The sequence below is a fragment of the Syngnathus typhle genome, linkage group LG18, assembly GCF_033458585.1.
Source record: "Syngnathus typhle isolate RoL2023-S1 ecotype Sweden linkage group LG18, RoL_Styp_1.0, whole genome shotgun sequence".
In the NCBI taxonomy this organism is placed as follows: domain Eukaryota; kingdom Metazoa; phylum Chordata; class Actinopteri; order Syngnathiformes; family Syngnathidae; genus Syngnathus; species Syngnathus typhle.
Window position 1 is genome coordinate 2885612 of NC_083755.1, and position 23270 is coordinate 2908881.

Sequence of the window (23270 nt, forward strand, 5' to 3'; positions counted from 1 at the left end):
AGGCGGGGGGGAAAAAGGCAGAAAGATGGAATATGTGGCCATTTATTGCCATTGTGGCACCCTCTGGATCGAGCCTGATTAGAGTCACACATAAACAGGGTCAGCCAGCTTTGCTAAAGAAGCGCCCCTTCTCAGTGTGACATGTTGACAGAGGCTTCAATTCTCTATTTATTGGGGATAGCCAAAGACCTATTCAAGGGGAGGAGCAGATAAGACACATGATGGGGGTCCCTCACTAATTAGACCACTTAGTGTGGCATAAAGCAAGGGGTGCTGGTGAGAAAATGTCCAAAGTCTGCTTTATAGCCTTAGCGTATCCTCTGAGCACCAGCGGTTACATGTTAGATAGCAGATAAATGAAATTTCCTGAATGGCGCATGAACTCATAAAAATCCCTTGTCTTTTTCATTCATCACTAAAAGAAACCTTGTGGGGTAACCTTAACCTCTTTGAACCAGTGGGAAATTGTCATCCAGCTCTGGTTTCCAAGCTCTCATCACATATTGATAAAGGAAAAGACTGGAATGACATTCAACAGTCGGGCCATCCATTAATGCCCTTTCCTCGTTCTGGCAGAAGAGGAAGGACTTTACAATTATTTCAAAGTCTGTTCCAAGGATTTTGTTTCTGCATGTAATGCTAATGAGAGTACGGACTCGGATAAAAATTCTACATTGGTCGAAAACAAATCGAACCAGTTTGAGTTGTTGAAGCGGTTCTCTCGACAGAAAATCGGGTATGGGCGCCATAAGAGCGAAGGGGGGGAGGGTTCATTTCTCCGAATTTAGCGACAGCTAATGGAGTCTAGGTTTCCACTTTGTCAATAAACCCAAACAAAACCCTTCCAGATTTAGTTCCAGTTTTGATGTGCTAATTTGATTCATTCGCCGCACGTCGAGCGCACTAATGCACGTGTGCAAATGAGCACAAAACAACACTGCACACAAACAGATGGCAATTAGTGACAAGTGTGTGTGTGTGTGTGGGGGGGGGATCTTTAAGGCTAAAGAGGCTCAATTCATCTTTCGCCTATTTTAGGGTCTCGATGTTTTCCCCTATTGTTCAAATGAGTCGATGCTATGTGTGGATGTTTAATGAGAAGCTCACCTCACTAATGAATTTATTAGTTGTTTATCAAATGATTTTATCATTGGTAGTTGCCTCATTATGTAGTTGCAATACACCAGAGGGATCTGTGATTTAAATTTCCTGGATGTGGTATGTTTGCATTCACCCAATAGCAGAGAGCAAAATAAATTGTATAATTTCTGATATTTTATATTTTCACTTGTCTGTGAAGTGTTTTTCCATTAGTGCCATGCTTCCAGGTAGTTCCGGAGTCAGTCTAGTGGAAAACCTTCTGAGCATGGATTGTAATCCATGCACATTGTGGAATTAGGCTTCATTTGACTGTGAACGGTGCCCACGCCATTGTTTTGTGCATGTGGGGGCAGCCTCTTGTTACCAGATTGTGTTGGCAAGATGACAGGTGTCGTGTGTCATCATCGCTCTTATACGGTGTTGTACTTTCATCGTAACTCTATTGTCTCATGTTTTGGATTCAATCAAATCTCTACATGTCATTGTATCTCATTGTCAAGCGTCTCCTCGCTTTGAAACATATTTGATCATACGGTATATAAATAGTGCCGGGAGATGAATTAAAAAAATGATCCACACAATAGCTGACAAACAATCCAGGTTGTATGTTGTCTCTCACCCGAAGTCAACAGGGACAGACTCCACCCTAATGAGAACTAGCGCTCTCGAAAATGGTTGGCTGCAACGTTTCAACCTGAGTTCCACTGACAAAGCAATTTAAATAAAAAATGAATTAGAGAGCATGTCTATGCTTAAGGGGCGTGGCCGAGTAAGCAACGTAAGGAACAATACTGGTTGGTCTTGGACTGTTGGAGTTACTCGCGGCTCTCCTTTTTTTTTCTCCTCACCAAGTCAAGGTACCGCTGTCTGTTCTTATTTTACTGCAAAATACGTCTTTTGCCAGTCAATTGAAGTTAGGGGAAACAACACCCTGAGAGTGTCTTCATTTACTTCCCGGCATTTACGCTTGATAGAATCGGTCTAAGATTAAGCCTTGAATTAGCTTCAGCCTGCAAGAATCACTTGAGCATAAAAAGTACGACTGTCCGTATTAGCAGCCAGGGTTCCCATAATATTTCGACTCCAAATCATCAGTTTATAAAGCAATGTGTACGTTTCACAATATATGGCTCATTTTGGCATGCTTTGGCATCCAACAATCGGTGACTGAAAGACATTCCTGTCCCGTGTCTTTGGTCTCTGTGGTCGCAGGGAGCGGCTGATTGTCCGGCAGACAGAAAGGAGGAGGTCGGGGGGCGTGGGGGGCACACAGCTGCCTCAAGTACACACACAAACACAGATACAATTACATGCTGCCTTTTGAGGTAGGACAACCCCACACATGCCCACAGCAAGTGGATGGAGCCACGGGGCAGTGTGTCAGGAGGGTGAGTGTGTCTGGAGCTCTGCCACTCACACAGGGTCACTTACTATTGGTGCCAGGCAACAGAGGGAAGAAAAGAAACTTAGACAGTAGCTATAACGTTCCTGGAGCTCGTAAAAAATCTCTGTCCTGAAGTGACTCGATGTTTTGCTCTAGTTGGTTTAGATTTTTTTTTACCATAGAAAGAGCCACTTTTAATATTAAAAGTAAAAAGAACTGTCTACAGCGGCAGCTTTACATCAGCTTTAGAGAGTTGAACGAGAACCTCTGGTCTACTGGATAAACCTCCTTCCACCTCCGTGCATCATCCAAGACCTCTTAAAATTGCTGAATTGCCACCTCCTCCTTAACGCAAATACGGAAACTGTTCTTCCATTCTTTTCCCAATTTCTGCATACTCCTGAGGGCATTTATTTGATTAGCCGCGATTTGCTTTGTGAAGCGCTGAAGCATTTGGCTCACTGGGGGAGCGATACACCGCACATACACTTTTGACAGACAGGTGGCTTCAGCCACACTCAGAAAAGACATTAACACCGGATTTATGCAGATATGCATTTCTGAATTCTAATCTAGCTCTTCCTTCCAATAGTGTCTCGACAGTTCATGATGGGCACACAATGGGGCGCAATCTAATCTAATAGAGCAGTGACTCACAACCACAGCTGCTTTACAGCCATGACCTCACTATCCTATCAGGAAGTCACCTCTAATTACGCAAGGATGACAGTGGCGTGACACCCTATCTGCCAAGTCTTGATCACTCTAACCACGTACCTTTTCAATAATAAATATGTGTGTGTGTCTAGTGTGTGAAAATGACACCTGATGGACACACAATGTGGGAGGTATCCAAAATACTAACACTGGAAGAAAATGCAAACTCCACACAAAACCTAAAATATGGCGGATGTGCTACCTAGTAACGTCAATTCCACCTTTTTACTATATTTTTTTTAAAAAAGCCCTGCCTCCTTTGTTCATGTGTGAATACCCATTTCTCACCCACGCCTCCTTCTGATGACAACCAGAAATTTCTCCTTGCATGATTTTTTTGTTCTCACCCACACTCCCTCCTCTCCTCTCCCCTTCCCGACATCCAACCTTCCACCACAAGGGGTTAATTAAAACTGATTGGGTCTTCTGAGACCACACCTGCCTCTGACAGGTAAGGCATCAGCACTGTGTATGTGTGTGCGTGCCTCCGTGCCGTATGTGCTTAGCGCATCACCTTGCGATAGCGCACGGCCTCTGCTCCGCTGCTCAGAGTTCAAAGCGGTCCCATTAGGACGCAATGATAGCGATCAGTTTTTATGTCTGATGCTTTAATGCATATTCACCAACGCGTGGCCCGTTTTGCATTTGACTTTCCATTTGCATGCAATTTGCGGATACATATGCATTACGCGCTGAGTGTGCTGTGTCCCTGCTTGTCAGAGCCACTTCAGGGCCTCATGCTTGATGGCTGATTAGATGCTGTCTGTGGAACCAATCGCTGCTTGGCCTCAGCTTCATGCCTGTCCGCTTGTCTGTCAGGCAGAGAGCCACAAGAAGGAGGTGACACATAGTGACCTTATCGAGCATGCGAGGTGTTTGTATGTTGAAGCGAGCGCTATGTTGTGTAACAGCAGCTAGCAGGGGAGAGCTGCTGCGCACACGCACGCACATTGACACACGCGCTCCTTGCGGCTCCCAAAGCAAGCCTGGCGAGGAGAACAGTCAAATGAGCCACTTGAGAACAATGCGATTCAGTGTCTCCGTCGGGAAAAGGTGAAATATAACGCAAGAAAGAAAGAGAAAGAAAACGGAGCGTATGACCTTAAAGATCTAAACATCTCCAGATAAAATGGTAGATGAGAAACGGCTCGTATGGAATTATGCAAATACTGTACGTCATTGTGAACATCTATGTATGGCTTTGGTGGCTGATTTGAAACATACGAACAAAGAGGTAAACACGGCTAACATATGGAAATGAAAATTCAAACCACGTCTCGCTTACACTATTGTTCTCTGTTTTCGGAGTGATCTTGAAATGAAGCGATTGCTCGCTCTAGCAGTAAAATGCAAATGTGAGTCACTTCTTGGCTAGAATGTCAGAAATCGTTTTAGGCCCCAGGATTTTCCCTTTTAGATTTAAGAGTCACAATAAAAGTGAAGAAGAGAAGAGCCATTTTACTATTTTACTCCCGCGGTGCCAGTTTACGCGTTCCTGGCCAATCTCTATTGAGGGCCGGCTGATGTGGGCAGACGTACGCTTTTGCGCCGTCCTCTCCCAACATTCCTCTGTTTGTCTGCTCCTCCTTTAAGGACATGTAGTCTGGCCATTGTGTGTTTGTGTGCCGAGCTGGCCGGCTGGCATGGGCCGTGCGGGCGAAAGGGCCATGCGGGTAGAATGCTAACTCACTTTGATTGTTAAGGCATTTATAATACATGTGAAGCTGGACGTCGACTGTGAGCCGTCATGCCCAAAATCAAAAGAAATTGAAGTCTCACTTCTTGGAAGCCAGAAATCTACATTTAACTGTTGAAAGAAGTGAACATAAAAGGAGGAACGACAAATAAAGATTGACGTCACTCGGCTTTATTAGAGAATACTGGCAGAAGCTGTGTGTCCCGCTGCGAGGGGTTATGTTGCGTGAATGGTGATTTTAATTTTGCTTGTGATTACACCTCTAAATAATTGCATGTGCGAGTGTTGCTAAATGCTGTTGTTGAGAAAAAATAAATCCAAAGAAAGAATCTAATTGAGGACTAACAACTGATTGAAAATGTATCAATGCAATCCTCATCCTGATATTAAAGACGTCATTATGACTATAAAATGGGATTTCAACTTGATATTATGTGTGTGTATATCTAACTATATATATATATATATTATGGCATTAGTACCAATTGCTGTCAGCAAACAAAGGAGGAACCCCTTTTGTCCGAGGTCCAATTCCTCAGCTATACCCCTTCTGTGCTGTCTTGTGATTAGGATCAGAGCTCATGGTGTGTGTGTGTGGGGGGGGGCGCGTGAAATCATTTGTGGTTGTAATTATGGGCTCCCCTCTCCAGAGTAATCATGAGCTATTAAACACCATCACTCGGCTCAACCCCCCAACAATGCCATTTAACATCTCTTTTCCTCCGGGAGGCTGCGGCAAAGAGGCCAACTACCCACAAACTACAGTTGACACAGAGCTGTGTGTGTGTGTGTGTGTATGTGTGTGTGTGTGAACTGGCTTCCAAAAGTGAGACTGGAGGTTTCGCATGCTTTCTTGTTTTTTCGACGAAATTCAATAGCGTCATCACAGAGACAAAGGGTTTGGCCGCCCACTTACTGTATGTTGCAATGCTACCACCTTAAAGTTAGTTTCACTCCCTCGCTTACTAGAGTTTATATTACAGATTGGCTTTTTTTTAAATTTCATTAACATATTTTGTTTAGTCAGACTGCATTTTAGAGCCAAATTATAATAACTTTTATCAAGTAGACACAAAAATGCTTAACACAATCTCAAGAATGATTAAATGGATGACTTAAAAGGGAGAGTACGAAAATGAAGTTACATTAGGGAAAAACAGATGATTTTTTTGTTTTAACTGTGAAAAAGGATTTGCAAAATCGAAGTAAGTTATAGCCAACCGGTTATACCTCACACTAATCTAAAAACTAAAGGTGACCTTTTCAGTCGGTTGCTCCTAAACGGTGGAATGCACTTCCTTACAAGCTGCTCCTACTGTGGACATTTTTAAAAGGCAATTAAAAACATTTCTTTGAACGTGCTTTCTAAGTCACATTCAATGGCTTTTCTGTTGTTTCTTTTCTCATATTTCATCCTGATATTTTATTCTATTGCTGGATATTTGGATTTTTCATCTCAATAATGCCAAGTTATTCTCCCACAGGTGTGTTTCGGTGAGAAAGTAACAGGTAACGCTCGCGAGAAGATGAAGGAATCCAACAACAAAACAAAAGGCGAAATGCTTATTTACAATCAGTGACGCGTACTTAAAACCTGCGAGGATGACTATCGCTGCACTGAGGCAGCAGGAAGTAAGCAAATAGGTGAGGAGAGAAAACGGGGAGGAAAGGGGCGAGGAGGAGTGTTTATTCTCTTCTTCCCTCCTCTACTCTGTCTTTTCCCTCCCTTTTTTTTGGCCATTCACCAATGTGTATTGTGTGTGGGTGTACACACTCTCTCCTGCACACTTGAATCTTTTACTGATTACCTAACACACGGCACGTCTTTCTGAAGGGCTTTTAACGGTGGAGGATTATCAGGCAGACAGAGGCTTTTAACCCTTTGTTTGGCCTCCCTGCTCAAGACAGCCAGATGACAAATGAATGCTTTGTGTCTCCATAAACTGACATAATTGTCATTTGGCTGGCGATAAACACATGAAATTGCTGCTTTGATATTTTCCAAAGATTGTTTAGAGCCTTGCTGCTGTACACTATACAAAATGATTCTTTTTGGAATGTCAAACTGAATTTAGGTGGATACTTTTTTTTTGGGCTGTACAGTATACAAAATAATTATATTCGGAATGTCAAAGTGGATTTAGGTGAATAATTTATAGTGAGGGAAATGGGCTTGTCACGCGATAAGATTTATACCACTTGCTACTTAACATACAAATGTGCAGGTGTTAAGATGAGCTTATAAAGCAAAAAAAAAAAAAAAGATGCTAACAGCGCAAAAAGGCGTTACATCTGTTCAGATCGCGTCTAAATAGTGGAGCACCAGATTTAATTTTTTATTTTGGCAAGTAAGCACACGCAAACAGATACTGAGCCTCGCGAACTTGAGTGGATGATATTGGATTTCATTCATGACAACAACAGGCATCAAACACAGAATCATTACACAAATCAACCGAGTTAATTATTATCATTCTTTTTTTATCCTTACTATATGATGTAATTGACTGAAGCTTAATTAAAAGTTTTGAATTGAACAATTGTTTCAGTTAAGGTCAAAGAAATACAAATTAATCTCAGAGAGTTTGAGTTCATATTTTGATATCTGATTCCAAAGAAGTCATGACCCTAAATTACTGCAACACACATATTTGTAAATAGTACTAATATAGCAAATTTGGAATTGCACATTTTGATCCTTGTTGCCGTGATGTTTGAATGCATCATAAGGCAATATGTAACGCTCCAGCTTGTCATTTTAACGATGCTGTGAGATTCACTTCTTCAATTTATCAATTGATTAGAACTCACTTGAGTGTTGTGTTACAACAAGCATTTGTGATGAAATATTTAACAGAATAATATTTGACACAATAATGGGTGAGTCCACATCAACAAGTGAATAAAGGTGCTTGCTTCCATACGTGCCATCTCTGAGGTGGTCGGGTACTGCCCTCTATCCCCGCCTCGTGTTTTCCCTCGTTTTTATGTGTATGTCCTGCCCATCCTCTTCCTTTCAAACCTCAGTTTACCATAACAATAGCTGCCTGCCGAGACGCACATCGACCACCACAGACTACTGGCAGGGGCCCATTCACTGCCGCAACCTACCTTGTCTAATAAAGGACCCGGCAGGCCTGTTGGCTCAGCACCGCGCTTGTTGTGTCTGTGTCGCCTGCGAGACTTACCGTGGACGTACAGATGTTGGGTTTATGTACTGGGGTGAACAAGAAGGGGTTTTATGTACCCAGTAGGATGGCGTTTCACTCTGAAAGGACAGGAAAAGTGTTGAGGACAAATTGTTCTTGAGTGTTATTTGAAAGGAAAGGATGGGTGACCATATTGTTTGAAGATCACACGTGTCTGACAAGTATGTTGCTGTTTACCTTCCACGTTCAGAACTCGACACAAACATGAAAAATCGCTTGCGCTTCCAAGCTCCACAATGCTCTTTTCATACCGATAAATGGCCCAAAACACTATGTAGTGACTATAAGCAGCACAGGGAATGACTTATTGACGTGAGTACATTGATCGAAAGCGTTACAAAAGAAAATGTTGTTTTGTGTGATTCGTGTAACCCAACTCTTTGTGGTAAAATGAATATCCCAGAAAGTTGGCTCATCCTATTTTGAGCCTATTTGGGCTATTTTTGACCCAAATGTGTGTAGTAGGCTCCAGTTCAACAAAAACCATGAAGAGGATAAGCGTCGGTGAAAATAGATGGATGAAACTCTGACGAATCGCAATCACATTCTGAATTTATGGCGTCCTACAGATAATTGCCCCGAAAGGGCACAGAACACTACAACAAAACATCTCCCCGGTTAATGACTGGAGATCAGACAAGTTAGCGGGGCGACTGCAGCCTCTTTAGCAGCAACATGATTGGCCTCGTCTCAAGAGCCGCTTTCCCTTAAAATCAGTCATTTTTTCGTGGGGACTTTGTAAGATTTTGGTTTGATTGAAGAAGTGTTTGTGTGCTCAAACGTTATGTGTGTGCGCATACCTCAGACCTTGGGAGGGATGCTCGTACAAGTCCAAACTTGCCACAAAGGCTGTCGGAAATGAAAGATGACGGCAGGGCGAAGGAGGATGTTCGCAGCTAAATCCTACAAGGACAAACATACACCCAACGGTCACACAAACGTCGCGATATCCGATCCAGCGCACCACAATTATTGGCTTTTTTTTTCCATCTGTCGCCCTGTTAAACAGAGACATGAGAGAACAAAGACCGAGGAGCTTATCTGGAGGAAAAGTTACATCCAACGATTATTGACGCAGGTGACCAACAGTAAAGGAGAGTTGAAGATAAACCTGCCGACAAGATTCAGACTCTGTGTGTGTTCCTACTGCGTCTTATTAGAACGACAGGCCCAATGTTTGTGGATATCCGCTGATATGCAACCAGAAGGAAAGAGGCTGCCGTTGATTTTTCCTTAATCCCTTTAAAAACGTATTGACATAAACTGGGGGTCATCTATTGGTGGCATGGGGTCGCGTGCGGAATTTTCCACTGGCTTCCCCCAACACGGGACAGAGGAGAAAATGGCTAGACATCGTTTACTCATTTCAAGTCAGCGATACATCTTTTATTAGAGCCATTATCTTGAAGTTACATGACACATTAAGGCTAGAAAAAGTTTGAAATGATTTATCTTTGAATATTGGTGTGTAGACTTTTATAGCCATGTAAAAATAAGGTCAAGGTAGTCACCGTTCTGTACACAAACCGGTACTTCAACAGCAAACTAAAACAATTACCTTGTTTGTATGTCTTTAAATTTGTGTGTCACACGAGTCCTCTGACAGCTCAGGCAGGTCCAGACTCGCCTCGTACAATGATTAGCCCCGCTTGTCTTACACTGGAGACAATGGCCTCTTCCTTTGAGCATCTCTGTTGACCCACTGTTGACCAGCTGAAACGTAGCGAAACCAAACTGTGGAATCAAAGTTTTCCATTCGAAACAATGGGACAATGCAACGTGTGAAATAATTAAACCAATTGTGGTTTGGTGTCATTTTGCATTGCACAAATGACACATTTTGACTTGATATGTTTTTAAGATGATGGCTCAAGCATGTAAAGTGCAGTTATTGTAATTGCGAGTATAGTGGTACAGTTCCTAATAATACAGAATAAAAAAAATAAAACATCCTGTCCTTCATATACGTAACATCTTCCAGCTGAATTTATGATTTCCTCTGCGAAATATTTCTGCTTGGCTTTTTTTTCAGCAGGGCTTGGTCTCTACCCACTTCGAAAAGCCACATTGTACTCCTCCGTGCGAGTTTGACGTCGTTGAAATACAAGTGATGTATTCCATACATGCCCGCTTCTGCCAAAACAACAACAAAACATAAACAGCCACTTGAAATGTGCATGGGAATAGACAAGGGCATTAAAAAGAAATTGGGCACTTGGGCCTGCAGTGAATTTTCTATGCATGTTAAAAAGCAGGCAGAACTTTCATTTGTCATTCCAGGTGGTGTCCAGGACCATGTGGCTTCAGGGGGCCGATGAGATTACTTTCCATCGAAGCGGGCATAGGTGGGATCTTTGGACAGGTGCATAGCAGGCCTGCTTAGCCCCCCCCCCCCCCCCCCCACACACACACACACAAGAATCAGCACTCAGGCCATCAGGTTAAGGAGGCCAATCAAAAGTGGGAGGCATATATGTGTGTGTGTGTGTTGTGCTAGACTAGCCACAATGATGAGAGAGGGTCTGTCAGCGGCCACCTGTTAGCCAGCTGACGGGGTCTTGTTTCAGAGTCAACTTTCAATTTCTCTCATATAGATTCCCCCCAATATTTTACTATGAACATGAAGTTGAATGGTAGAGAGGAGAGGGGGCTAGTGTCTTGCGCCGTCTTGTTTGATGCTGGCTTGAAGCTAGCACCCACTTGATGTGGTATTACCATCACTATAGGGGTTGTAATAGATCTAGAGGGTCTGCAGCTGGGGGGTGGAGAAGAGGATTGGGTTGGGGCCACATTGGAAAATCCAAAATGAGGGTTGAGTGATGAAGGTAAGAAGGCATGCAGTGGACAGGAGGAGGGGACGTGACTAAGTAGAGGAGATCATTTCGCATGTCTGGTGGGGGCTGGAAATAAATTGAAGGAGGACTACTAATTCATCAATGAAGCAAACAAAATAATCAACAGAAAAAAAAAGATTATCCAAATAATCGTTAGTTGCAGCCCTATGATATTCAAAATAGTGTCCCCCCTGATAACATAGCTTTTTTCAGATATCTGTGTGCGAGGTTTAGTTGCCTGGTGTGCAGTTGAGAGCTGCCAACTATATATACTTTTTTTCACGATCGTCCCACCGCGCTCAGCCATGTCATTTGCTGTCCTGTTTCCTCTCCTCTCCACTTCATTGGGAGACTTTGCGAATGTATTCATATACTCCCCAAACATGAAGTGAAATGTCAAACGTTGGGCCAATCAATAACAGTGGCTAGACAGAAATAAAGGTCTCCATCATTCTATTTTTTATGTGCAGGAAAGGGAAGGGGGGAAAAAAGACAGATAGTGCAGTGAATCCCTTAAGAGAAGATCGGCGTCCTTCCTAAGCAAGATGATGATGTCGCTGTTGCTTGTGATGCAAATCACTGCTTTCTGTGTTTATGCTGCTCAGACTCTCAGTGCTACCTCTCTGGCCCAAGTACACACTTAGACTCATTTACGGACAAAATTTAATGAATGCAAGCGCAATGGCGCGTGTGTGCGTGCGCCATAATAGCATGTGCACACACAAAGCCAGCAGCATAACACACAGGGAGCACTGAGGGCACCAATAAGAGTTCAGCACACCAGTGTACCCTCTTGCTTGAATAATTCAAATCAGCCATGTTGTGGTGAATGATGCATGGATTAAGATTCAGTTGGGTTTTTGTTGCCATCTAGTGGACATTCACGATATTGCAGGCACTCCTTGCACCTAACGGACCAAAAGGATGATGAAGGACTTCAGGCCCTTACGTACAATTCCGATAACATCTCGTGCTCCAGTGGCGCAATCGGTCAGCGCGCGGTACTTATAAGACAGTAGCCAGCGGAGAAATGCCGAGGTTGTGAGTTCAAGCCTCACCTGGAGCATTTATATTAATTGGCAATTTTAATTTCTGACTTTTGTTTAAATAAAGGTGATATCACTGAGAGTGGACTGTTTAGTGATAAAGACTTGATGGAGTCTATAATCCCACATTGTGCTTTGAAAAAACGTATTTTCATGTAAAAACATCCCATTCTATTCCATTAAAGCCTATTTTACGTCATTATAATTCACCTGCATTTTTTTAAAACTTATTTCATCATCATAAAACAGAAAAATCAATAATAAATCCAAACATTGCTTTTGCAATACTTGAAGACCAACTTTACCTTTTCAAGTTATTGATTGTCATCTGTTTTGGGCTTAAAAAGTCAGCCCAGCAAAGGTCAAACCACATCTTTATTTACGCCTTCCTGCCCTGCCTTCCTGTTTAGATAACTTCATCAGATCGGCGTGGGTGTGATTTGCAGCGTTCTTTTGTGTTTCGGTTTGAATTATATGTCTGATGGAAAAGTGTGATGTAATTTGATCTAAATTGTCAATTTATTGATAGCAATGTGCGAATTTGTTTCAGGAACTTCACCAATATATGTGCTCATCAATATATGTGCTCCAGTGGCGCAATCGGTCAGCGCACGGTACTTATAAGACAGTAACCAGTTGAGCAATGCCGAGGTTGTGAGTTCGAGCCTCACCTGGAGCAGTTTGTACTTTATATACCGTAAGACTTTCTTGAACTAATAGATTATGAATGGTGGTTTTGTTTGGAAAAGTGTAATGTAATTTGATCTAAATTGCCAGAATTTTAAGCAATGTACGAATTTGGTTCAGGAACTTAAGCTAAACTAAAATATCCGCCATACGTGCTCCAGTGGCGCAATCGGTCAGCGCACGGTACTTATATGACAGTAGCCAGTTGAGCAATGCCGAGGTTGTGAGTTCGAGCCTCACCTGGAGCAGTTTGTACTTTATATACGGTAAGACTTTCTTGAACTAATAGATTATGACTGCTGGTTTTGTTTGGAAAAGTGTAATGTAATTTAATCTAAATTGTCAGAATTTTAAGCAATGTACAAATTGGGTTCAGGAACTTCAGCTAAACTAAACCTTCAACCATACGTGCTCCAGTGGCGCAATCGGTCAGCGCACGGTACTTATATGACAGTAACCGGTTGAGCAATGCCGAGGTTGTGAGTTCGAGCCTCACCTGGAGCAGTATGTACTTTATATACCGTAAGACTTTCTTGAACTAATAGATTATGACTGGTGGTTTTGTTTGGAAAAGTGTAATGTAATTTGATCTAAATTGTCAGAATTTTAAGCAATGTACAAATTGGGTTCAGGAACTTCAGCTAAACTAAAACTTCGACCATACGCGCTCCAGTGGCGCAATCGGTCAGCGCACGGTACTTATATGACAGTAACCAGTTGAGCAATGCCGAGGTTGTGAGTTCGAGCCTCACCTGGAGCAGTATGTACTTTATATACCGTAAGACTTTCTTGACCTAATAGATTATGACTGGTGGTTTTGTTTGGAAAAGTGTAATGTAATTTGATCGAAATTGTCAGAATTTTAAGCAATGTACAAATTAGGTTAAGGAACTTCAGCTAAACTAAAACATTCACCATACGTGCTCCAGTGGCGCAATCGGTCAGCGCACGGTACTTATATGACAGTAACCAGTTGAGCAATGCCGAGGTTGTGAGTTCGAGCCTCACCTGGAGCAGTTTGTATTTTATATACTGTAAGACTTTCTTGAACTAATAGATTATGACTGGTGGTTTTGTTTGGAAAAGTGTAATGTAATTTCATCTAAATTGTCAGAATTTTAAGCAATGTACGAATTTGGTTCAGGAACTTCAGCTAAACTAAAATGTCCACCATACGTGCTCCAGTGGCGCAATCGGTCAGCGCACGGTACTTATATGACAGTAACCAGTTGAGCAATGCCGAGGTTGTGAGTTCGAGCCTCACCTGGAGCAGTTTGTATTTTATATACTGTAAGAATTTCTTGTACTAATAGATTACGGTTTTGTTTGTGGGTGTGAACATAAGACACTCGTTTTGTTTTATATTAAAAGAAAAAACTGCATATTTTTTGAGTGATTTGGAAGGGACAGCACAATAACTTTTTTTTTTTTTACCTTAGTGAAAAGATATCATTTTCTTCCGGGTGTTGTTGAACACACGCCAAAGCATCACTGTCCAATCAGAGGTTTGAGCTCAATGCAGCAGGCATGTCATGTGGGCCACGCAGATTACATCCTTTAATCTGCCTGTCATGAAAATCCAACCACAGATGTTAAAAAAAAAAAAAAAAAAGAGATGATGGTGTAACAAATGTATCGATGGGTGTTGGGAATACGACAAGGCATTCTATCTTCAGCTTGATGGAGAGTTGAGAAGACGAAACCAACAAGTGTTAAGTGAGTGTTTGAATGCTTATGTTTTGGTTAGTGCATTTAGGAGCATCGTCGTGCAGTAAGCAAAAGGATGTGGTTGCACTTTGGTTTTCGTTTACTTTTTTAGGCGTGACGCGCTGAAGCTAATCGTCAGTTTGGGAAAATTTGTGTAGTTGAAGTAAATTTAATGTGACATTCTGAGAAATGAATGGTACTACGGCCTTGGTGACTCAAAATTTGAAGGTAAATGCTGATGATACATTCAAAGTGATTTTACATGACTGAAAAATAGAAGTGGTTAAGTAGGAAAACCCCTTTAACGCTTCAAGAAACATTTGACAGCTTTTGCTTTCATTTCTGTAGCTGGGGTGTTTGTTTTTGCAAGTAGTAACTCTTGAGGCATGAATGCTTTGTTTTCCAGCTAGTAACATGGCTGAGACAGGCACCGGGAAAAAAACAACTTGGCTCAAATTTGACATCCCAATCATCCAGCTGACATCTGATGACATGTCCACACAAAAGGAGGTAAACGCAAACAAAGATTTATTGTGTTTTCAGTTATGAGTACCACACTCACAGAATGAATTAAATGTAGATTTTACAAGTCTTGAAGCTGCTAGCAAGATTTGAATGTAGCCTCACTTCTCACGCCCCTCAGATAGCATGAATGAGTTTGGTGTATTGCCCGAAATGAAATTTGTTTGTTTGAGATTGTATCTTTTTTTTTTTTTTTTTAATGCACAATCAATCAAAACGTAAGGGAGACATTCAATTTACCTGATGATACGATGAGCAGGTGGTTGCAGCTGTATGCAGGAAGCCACTCATGCAGATGTCCACATTTTAAACACCAATTCTCCCTTGAAATAAAGAATACAATGTTCCATTAAATTCATTATTAACTTTGTTTCTAACTGGATTTAAATAACTGGGCAATAAACTATAATAGTCACCTGTGTGAAGCATCTTTTTATTATTTGCTCGTAAGCAAATAATTGACATAGCCTTTGGTCTTTAGATAGCACTGTAGTTTTTTGGCCACATGACGGCGCCAGAATATTACTGTTAGCAACCCACCACTGAGAGAATATTGTATTAGAAATGTATTGTTAAAATGCAAACATTGTAAAAATAAGATGGTAACATACTGTATATCGAGATTAAAAACCCGAGTAGAGAAAAAAATGCAGTCTAGCTTAGTTAGCTTCAATTAGCACCTAACAAGCTAGCGTAGTGACTAAGCACTCGCGATTATCATTCGCGTCATGGTAATCGTTTACTTGCGTTTCGTTTTCCTAATTTTTTCAGTAAACTACAATGCAACATGAAAAATAATGTTTAATACTTCCAGGACTCCGGTTGGTTTAAACCAAATTCTAAATTAAAACATATTTAAGCTAAAACATGTTGTTATAACACATTAGCATTTAAGCTTACCCTCTTAGCAATTTACCAGACCACAGAATGAGCGCTCAGTCGATGGAGAAAAGCTCCTCACATCAATATACACGTACAATTCATTGTCCTAACAAACACGAAACTCGTTAGATATTGATATGAGTGAATTAATTACTGTTTTACATGATTTTCACGGGAAAACGATTGCTTACCAGAATGTCTCCTTGACAATAAGATATGCGCTACAAGTGGCGGAGTGAGGTATTACTTCTGAATGGCCCATGTTTTCCAATCATAGGTTTTATGTGGTTTATAGATGGATTTATGTTTTTCGGAATGATATCGGCTTATGAAAAGGAAAATAAATTCTAATTGATTCTTTAAACCCAGTCCTATAATATGAACTGATTAGCTCCTGTTTGCAAATTGTGTGTTGCAGCCACTCAAACGGCAACGCAGTGTCAGCATGCCTGCAGAAAACCCTCAGGCCTGCCTGGCTGCCTTAGAAACATCCCAAAACTACCTCAGACCTCCTCTGGAGAGGGTGCCCTCCATCACATCATCCAAGGGGTTAGACACACACATACATGCAACCGAACAACCTCCCCAGCTGCCAATTCCTCTCTTATTATTCACTCCTTTTCATAAATAAATCCTGCAAAAGTTTTAACTTCTTCTAAATTGTCTTGCTGCTATTGCACCACTTTCTACTGCTCCCTTTTTTTCTTCTCTCTTCTTTTGGCAACGAGGCAGTGAAAAAAAAGTGCGCTTTGAGCGTGTCAACACAATTCCCCCCAAAGGCCGACAGTGCCCCAGGAGGGTGTCCACCATCCGAAGGCGGTCGTGCATCCCCAAAATACTGACTCGCCGACGTTCCTCTATACCCAAACAGATTATCAGGTAGAGAAATCTGTTTTTTTTTTCCTCACAAACTAAAATATCAACGAGTATCTTGGGTGATTCCAAGCATCCAGCATAAAACAAAACTTCCTGAAAGAAGTGACATATTTCCTATATGTAGGTGTCAGCGCAATTGTGTGTGTGTTTGTGTGCATAAGTGTGTGTCTCCGCGTGTCATGTCCAGGCAAGACTTGATCCCCACCCTCCTTTTCTTCTCCTCCCTGCTATGTGTGATTCCTCGCTCGTTCCTTTTAATCCTGCTGTGTTATGGAGTTCTGGTATGTTAGCGGCATAACACATGTTTACACACACACACACACACACACACACACACACACACACACACATAGAGATAATAAGGCAAAAGCGACACACAGACCTCATTCACACCGGGGGCTCCAAAGAGGGAGCCACATTGACTTTGACGAGGAACAGAGACTCTCATCTTGTTTTGTCAGGAAGTTTAATCCTTTTTGGCTGAATTCCACAGACACTTTCTCACACACTGAGACACAAAGCTCTGTCATGCTGCCGACACAAGGTCAGAGCATTTAGGATCCTTCAATTCCTTGAGAGCGCGTCCGGGACTACTTCATCTCCTTCCTTTTCTCAAACCTTTGATTAAATGAGCCCAACTGTGGATGTCAAACAGAGTCTGGACATGCGGTGATTATCCCCACTGGATATCAGGAAATCGGGATTTGTTTAGATTCACTGGATCTGACTTGAAGGAGTCGTTTTTGGGGACAGTGTGTTAGCCACGCTGGTAATGGAGGTGATAAAGCTCCATACTCACTGCCCCACTCAGGTATGAGCCGCAGCCAGGAACCTTACTGGGGCTCCATCAACAGGTAAGTAGGCTTTGGGACATCATATATATTTCTACATTTCCACTTTATTAGGATTTTGTACATGGATCACGTGCGAGTGAATGTAACGTTTGCCTGTCGGTGCTTGTGTGCATAGTTGCTTATCTAAACACCCACAAACACATAATAGATTCTAAAACCTCCATTCATGACAATAATTTTGTTTATTTTGAATATGGTGCATCATGGTATGTATTCACATTCAGTATTTTGGACTAATTATGGTGTGGATAAGATTTTTAAGTTGTTCCTAGGCTCCTCCAGCTGGGGTCCTTCACCAGATGATGGCTGTGTGTTTATTACTGAGTGTGCTTCTCTCCAAACATTTCACCACTATGGCGTCACAGTTGATAGATACACATAGGTAGACTGTATATACAGTGGAATCTTGTTTTTGTGGTTTGAAAGTTTCCACTAGTTCTGACTGGAATCGAAATGCACCAAAAAATCCTATCACAGGAAGTTTCTTTCATTTTCTTTTCAGGGGTACGGCGGACTGGTTTGGTGTGAGCAAGGACAACGACAGCAGCCAGCGATGGAGGAGGAGGAGCCTGCAGCACTGCGGCCATCTCTATGGGGGTCTAAAGGCTCAGGTGATGAGGGGCATGGAGCTACCCAGCCAGGACAACCTCTCCCTGACCAGCACTGAGACTCCCCCTCCCCTCTTTCTCCCACCCCTCCACCCTAGTCACCATCACTATGGCATGCCGAGGGTAGGCTTTTTTTTAGTACCTCTTCAGTTGACGCCCTCAAAGTAGGAAGCAAGTTTGGTTAGTTCAAGTAGTATGTGTAGTATTAGTTATATGGAATCACATTTGTTTGTATGAATGGTTAAATGTTGATCATGATATTGTAAATGTATTGTGTGTGCACAGGTTGTAGACCCCCTGGCTCGGGGTCGAGCTTTCCGCACGGTGGAAGAGATTGATGGCATCGGCGTGCTGCCAACTCTCCCCAACGCCTGCGCGGCCTCCCTTTGCTCATTTTCCAGCTCGCGTTCGGCCATCAGCAGGTTGCCACGGCGACGCAAACGGGAGTCAGTTGCCGCCATGAGCCTCAAAGCTGCCTCGGCATTGATGAAGGTGCTTTGCAAAACACATTTTGGTTCTTCAGTTGTCCATCAGGCAAATATATTTAACCGTTTGCGTGGACAGGGGCGTGCAGTCGGTGAAAGCGTGACAGGACGCTATCGCAGGCGGAGTTTCCTGCACCCCAGTTTTTTTGAAGATGACACAGTGGACTTCCCTGATGATTTGGACACATCTTTTTTCACTGGAGTGAGCACATACACAAATGCTTCCTGTCAGAAAGTGAGACTTGCCTGACTTCGTTGTCGTGCACTTCAGGAGGGTCTGCCAGATGAGCTCTCCAGCTATGCAGATGAAGTTTTTGAGACGGCATCCGAGGCCGCGCGCCATCATCTTGATGACGGCGATCTCACTGGAAGTGCGCTTGATAGGAACGAACTGGAGAGGAGTCACCTGATGTTGTGAGTTTACTGTAGATGTTCTAAAAAGTACAGAAAATAGATGAATGGATGGTGCTCTTATTTCCAGGCCGTTAGAACGAGGATGGCGCAAAGCTAAAGACGGCTCACTCGTCCAACCCAAAGTGCAAGTGAACCAAGAAGTGATGAGTCAGCAGCGTGGGCAAAGGATCACAGTGCCCGTCAAGAAGCTGTTCGCCCGAGAGAAGAGGCCTTACGGGCTCGGCATGGTCGGCCGTCTCACCAACCGAACGTACCGAAAGCGCATTGATAGCTTTGTCAAGAGACAGATTGAAGACATGGACGACCACAGGTACAAAATACCCAGAAAATCTACTTCTTTTTTAAAATATTTATTTATTTATTTATTTATTTATTTATTTATTTATTTATTTATTTATTTATTTATTTATTTATTTATTTATTTATTTATTTATTTATTTATTTATTTATTTATTTATTTATTTATTTATTTATTTATTTATTTATTTATTTATTTATTTATTTATTTATGCATTGGCGGCTCGGTGGCGCACTGGCTAGCACGTCCACCTCACAGTAAGGAGGGTGCGGGTTCGATTCCACCTCCGGCCCTCCCTGTGTGGACTTTGCATGTTCTCCCCGTGTCCGCGTGGGGTTTCTCCGGGCACTCCGGTTTCCTCCCACATCCCCAAAAACATGCTTGGTAGGCTGATTGAGCGCTCCAAATTGCCCCTAGGTGTGAGTGTGAGTGTGTGTGCGGATGGTTGTTCATCTCTGTGTGCCCTGCGATTGGCTGGCAACCAGTTCAGGGTGTCCCCCGCCTACTGCCCGATAACAACTGGGATAGGCTCCGGCAAGCCCGCGACCCCCATGGGGATAAAGCGGTACAGAAAATGGATGGATGGATGGATGGATGGATGGATGGATGGATGGATGGATATTTATTTATTTATTTATTTATTTATTTATTTATTTATTTATTTATTTATTTATTTATTTATTTATTTATTTATTTATTTATTTATTTATTTATTTATTTATTTATTTATTTATTTATTTATTTATTTATTTATTTATTTATTTATATTCACCAGGCCGTTCTTCAGCTACTGGATCACTTTTGTCCATTTACTGATAACCATCCTGGCTGTCACTATCCACGGCATCGCTCCAGTGGGCTTCTCACAACATGAGACTGTGGATTCGGTCAGTAACATATTTATATAATTGACCCTAGGAAGCATTCAGTGTAAAATAAGTAAATGCTACTTTAACATAAAAAACACTTTTCAGGTGTTAATGAACAAGGGTGTATATGAAAACGTGAAATTTGTACAACAACAGAATTTCTGGATTGGTCCAAGCTCGGTGAGTACCTACCTATCAACCTATACTGCATTGATTATTTTAAAGCTATATTTTATATTCCTATTTTTTTTGGAAGGAGGCGCTAATCCATCTGGGAGCCAAATTTTCCCCTTGCATGCGTCAGGATCAAGAGATCCACAAACTGGTGCAAGACAAGATGGTCAAAGAAAGAGAGTCGGGCTGCTGCGTGAGGAATGATCGCTCGGGATGTTTGCAGACTTTGCAAGAAGAGTGTTCGGTTAGTGCACTTATGACCTTTTCTGGAAAGCACCTTACCTTTAATGACAATAAATACTAGTTCTGTCTTCTAGACCACATTGGCATTATGGGTAAAGTGGCCTCAGCATCCCAGTGCTCCTTACTTGAACGGTAAATTACGTCAATATGGCGCAGTTTGCCATCAGGATCCCAGGTAAAATCAAATTGGTGTGTATGTTATTATTAACATGCATCACATGTTTTTACCTAGAAAGAAGTAAACAAAATGTTTCACCCCCCTCACATCATCTATTTTGTAGGATTTGCCAGGAACCTGCCTCTGTCTCGCCTCACGAATGGCCTGAAGACATTACCAAGTGGCCAGTGAGTATGGAGAATCTAGTGGTGAAATTAAAAAATAAATAATAATAAATAAATACAAATAAAAACAATCATCATGATCAACATAAAACCTAGAGATGAAACACAACTGTATTTTACTGTTAAAGTTAAATATAATTGAGCTGCACATAGCGACTTTTTCCTTTACCACTAGAGGGAGCCCTTAACTACAGTCCAATCTATGTGACCCCCAGGTTTGCACGCGATACAGTTTTGTGAACCACACCAATCTTCCCCACATCGATTGCACCATCACGGGCCGGCCCTGCTGCATTGGAACCAAAGGCCGGTAAGGATCCAATGTGAATCTATATTTATTTGTATTATATGTTCCAAGTCTTTTATTGGTGTTGTTTATTTACTGTAATTATTAATATTCGAAATTTAACAATACCCTGACTAAAGCAATCCTATTTGCATACTGATTAAAATATTATATCTGATAGATGTGAAATCACTTCCAGAGAGTACTGTGACTTCATGCAGGGCTACTTCCATGAAGAAGCCACTCTCTGCTCACAGGTAGACTACACATACACTAGTAAATTTGTTTAAATTGTTTTTTAAAACAGCAACATGAAGTTGAAGTTAGCCTCAAATTAGCGCAACGATTCTTTCTCCACTAGGTGGCGTGCATGGATGACGTGTGTGGCCTCCTGCCTTTCCTCAACCCCGAAGTCCCAGACCAGTTTTCCCGACTGTGGCTGTCCCTCTTCCTTCATGCTGGGTGATCTTACACCCTCATTGGTTAATCTTCAAACAAACCTAACTCTGCATTATTCCAAAAAATATTTTTATCATTATCCTCTGTAGGATTCTTCACTGCCTGGTGTCAGTGTTGTTCCAAATGACAGTTCTTCGAGATCTGGAAAAGCTAGCCGGCTGGCTGCGGATCTCCATCATCTACATGCTTAGTGGCATCACAGGCAACTTGGCTTCTGCTATTTTTCTGCCTTACAGAGCGGAGGTACAGAAATAATCTGTTTCAAGAAGTGTTATGTAGGCTGAATGTCCCAATACGTTTGTCTTTGTCCCACATCTCTTTCTTTCAATTAGGTGGGTCCTGCTGGCAGCCAGTTTGGCATCCTGGCATGTCTCTTTGTGGAGCTCTTTCAGACCTGGCAGATCCTGGAGAGGCCGTGGCGGGCGTTTGGAAAGCTGATTGCCATCTCTGTATTCTTCTTCTCCTTCGGATTGCTTCCTTGGATAGACAACTTTGCCCATGTCTGTGGTTTTGTCTCAGGATTCTTCTTATCCTTTGCCTTCTTGCCGTATATCAGGTGAATGATGATGTTGCACTGATAGATGAAAAGATTCCAACTACAGATTCATAAATGTCATTCTTTGCTGTTTCAGTTTTGGACGCTCAGACATGTACCGCAAGAGGGTCCAGATTTGTGTGTTCCTTCTGGTTTTTGCAGCTTTGCTCTCTTCATTGGCAGTCTTCTTCTATGTTTACCCCGTAAAGTGCGACTGGTGCGAGTACCTCACCTGCATCCCAATCACGGACAAGTTTTGCGAGAAATATGACTTGAACGCAAAACTCCTTTGACCCATGTCGGCTTGCATTGCAGCATTTTGACATGAAGAGATTCTGCTGCAGAATAAGGCTTTTTTTTATTTTTATTTTTTATTTTTTTTACAAGGTCAATGACTCCAATTTTCAGTTTTCATTTGCTTGTCAGCAACAGTTTGAACCATTCTGATCCAAAAATACCAAACAAATGCAATTTTGAAGATGTATATGAACATAGTAAATATTAACTTTTTTGCACTTATTTTTCCAATAAAAAAATATATTTCAGTACAGAAGTGTATGAAATATTCTTCAGCAAAGTTAATGCATCAATTCATTCTTCCCATCCAACCTCAAAGGAAATAAACTAATTAAAATATCGTGCAGCTCTTTTCTGTTGGACATTTAAATAAACATTTTACTGAGCTGAGTAAACACTGGCACCAGAACTCCTGACTCATTGTATAAATGCCATGTGAATATATGATAAGGTTATTGGCATGCGACTATGTACTCATAACGTCACGTCATGAGACCCTTAAGCAGTATCAGAAACCGGCTGAGCGTTTCACGCCCATTGGTTGCCCCGTGCAGCTTTGCAAGATAGCAGCAGTTATCTGCAAAAACCTACTCTGCAAAATTAATTCCTGAGCACTATATATTTGCTCTGCATGTAATATTTGACCTCTTGGAGAAATGAAAGTGAATGTAGAAGAATCGTCACCTAATCGAATAAACGTTACGTGAGCTCGATTTTGGTCAGACATCAATTTTCATCTGAATGC

General features: G+C 41.9%; 1 protein-coding gene, 1 long non-coding RNA gene and 7 other non-coding genes across 15 annotated transcripts; 8 read left to right on the plus strand and 1 right to left on the minus strand.

Annotated features, from left to right (window-relative positions):
- Nucleotides 1-7528: 7528 nt before the first annotated feature.
- Nucleotides 7529-16007, minus strand: LOC133171222 (uncharacterized). Of its 2 annotated transcripts, XR_009718691.1 has the most exons (8): nucleotides 15977-16007; nucleotides 15804-15891; nucleotides 15320-15445; nucleotides 15144-15226; nucleotides 14109-14240; nucleotides 9666-9820; nucleotides 8908-9010; nucleotides 7529-8166 (listed from the first exon to the last, which is right to left on the minus strand). It is a non-coding gene; the product is annotated as an uncharacterized LOC133171222 (long non-coding RNA). The 2 variants fall into 2 exon arrangements; XR_009718692.1 differs by lacking the exon at nucleotides 15320-15445 and having other exon boundaries at nucleotides 15804-16003.
- Nucleotides 11914-12007, plus strand: trnai-uau (transfer RNA isoleucine (anticodon UAU)). The gene is made up of 2 exons: nucleotides 11914-11951; nucleotides 11972-12007. It is a non-coding gene; the product is annotated as a tRNA-Ile (tRNA).
- Nucleotides 12573-12666, plus strand: trnai-uau (transfer RNA isoleucine (anticodon UAU)). Its single transcript has 2 exons — nucleotides 12573-12610; nucleotides 12631-12666. It is a non-coding gene; the product is annotated as a tRNA-Ile (tRNA).
- On the plus strand, nucleotides 12829-12922 carry trnai-uau (transfer RNA isoleucine (anticodon UAU)). Its single transcript has 2 exons — nucleotides 12829-12866; nucleotides 12887-12922. It is a non-coding gene; the product is annotated as a tRNA-Ile (tRNA).
- Nucleotides 13085-13178, plus strand: trnai-uau (transfer RNA isoleucine (anticodon UAU)). The gene is made up of 2 exons: nucleotides 13085-13122; nucleotides 13143-13178. It is a non-coding gene; the product is annotated as a tRNA-Ile (tRNA).
- trnai-uau (transfer RNA isoleucine (anticodon UAU)) lies at nucleotides 13341-13434 on the plus strand. The gene is made up of 2 exons: nucleotides 13341-13378; nucleotides 13399-13434. It is a non-coding gene; the product is annotated as a tRNA-Ile (tRNA).
- On the plus strand, nucleotides 13597-13690 carry trnai-uau (transfer RNA isoleucine (anticodon UAU)). The gene is made up of 2 exons: nucleotides 13597-13634; nucleotides 13655-13690. It is a non-coding gene; the product is annotated as a tRNA-Ile (tRNA).
- On the plus strand, nucleotides 13853-13946 carry trnai-uau (transfer RNA isoleucine (anticodon UAU)). The gene is made up of 2 exons: nucleotides 13853-13890; nucleotides 13911-13946. It is a non-coding gene; the product is annotated as a tRNA-Ile (tRNA).
- LOC133171216 (inactive rhomboid protein 1-like) lies at nucleotides 14192-22773 on the plus strand. 6 transcript variants are annotated; one of them, XM_061304371.1, is made up of 20 exons: nucleotides 14192-14390; nucleotides 14788-14891; nucleotides 16204-16334; nucleotides 16518-16664; nucleotides 18018-18246; nucleotides 18409-18615; nucleotides 18688-18810; nucleotides 18880-19022; nucleotides 19090-19332; nucleotides 20096-20207; nucleotides 20295-20369; nucleotides 20446-20607; nucleotides 20681-20781; nucleotides 20888-20951; nucleotides 21164-21258; nucleotides 21434-21491; nucleotides 21596-21696; nucleotides 21783-21936; nucleotides 22026-22249; nucleotides 22326-22773. In XM_061304371.1, the coding sequence occupies exons 2-20, from the start codon at nucleotides 14796-14798 to the stop codon at nucleotides 22519-22521; spliced, it is 2661 nt and encodes an 886-aa protein (XP_061160355.1). In that variant the 5' UTR covers nucleotides 14192-14390; nucleotides 14788-14795; the 3' UTR covers nucleotides 22522-22773. The 6 variants fall into 6 exon arrangements, with proteins under 6 accessions (XP_061160355.1, XP_061160354.1, XP_061160353.1 ...); XM_061304370.1 differs by having other exon boundaries at nucleotides 20449-20607; nucleotides 21416-21491; XM_061304369.1 differs by having other exon boundaries at nucleotides 14194-14390; nucleotides 21416-21491.
- Nucleotides 22774-23270: the final 497 nt, after the last annotated feature.

Coding starts and splice junctions, on each gene's coding strand:
- LOC133171216 (XM_061304369.1), top strand. CDS start 14,796: ATGGCTGAGACAGGCACCGGGAAAAAAACAACTTGGCTCAAATTTGAC. Junction 16,665..18,017: donor ATACCCAAACAGATTATCAG/GTAGAGAAATCT, acceptor TTTTCTTTTCAG/GGGTACGGCGGACTGGTTTG. Junction 21,259..21,415: donor TGCATTGGAACCAAAGGCCG/GTAAGGATCCAA, acceptor TATATCTGATAG/ATGTGAAATCACTTCCAGAG.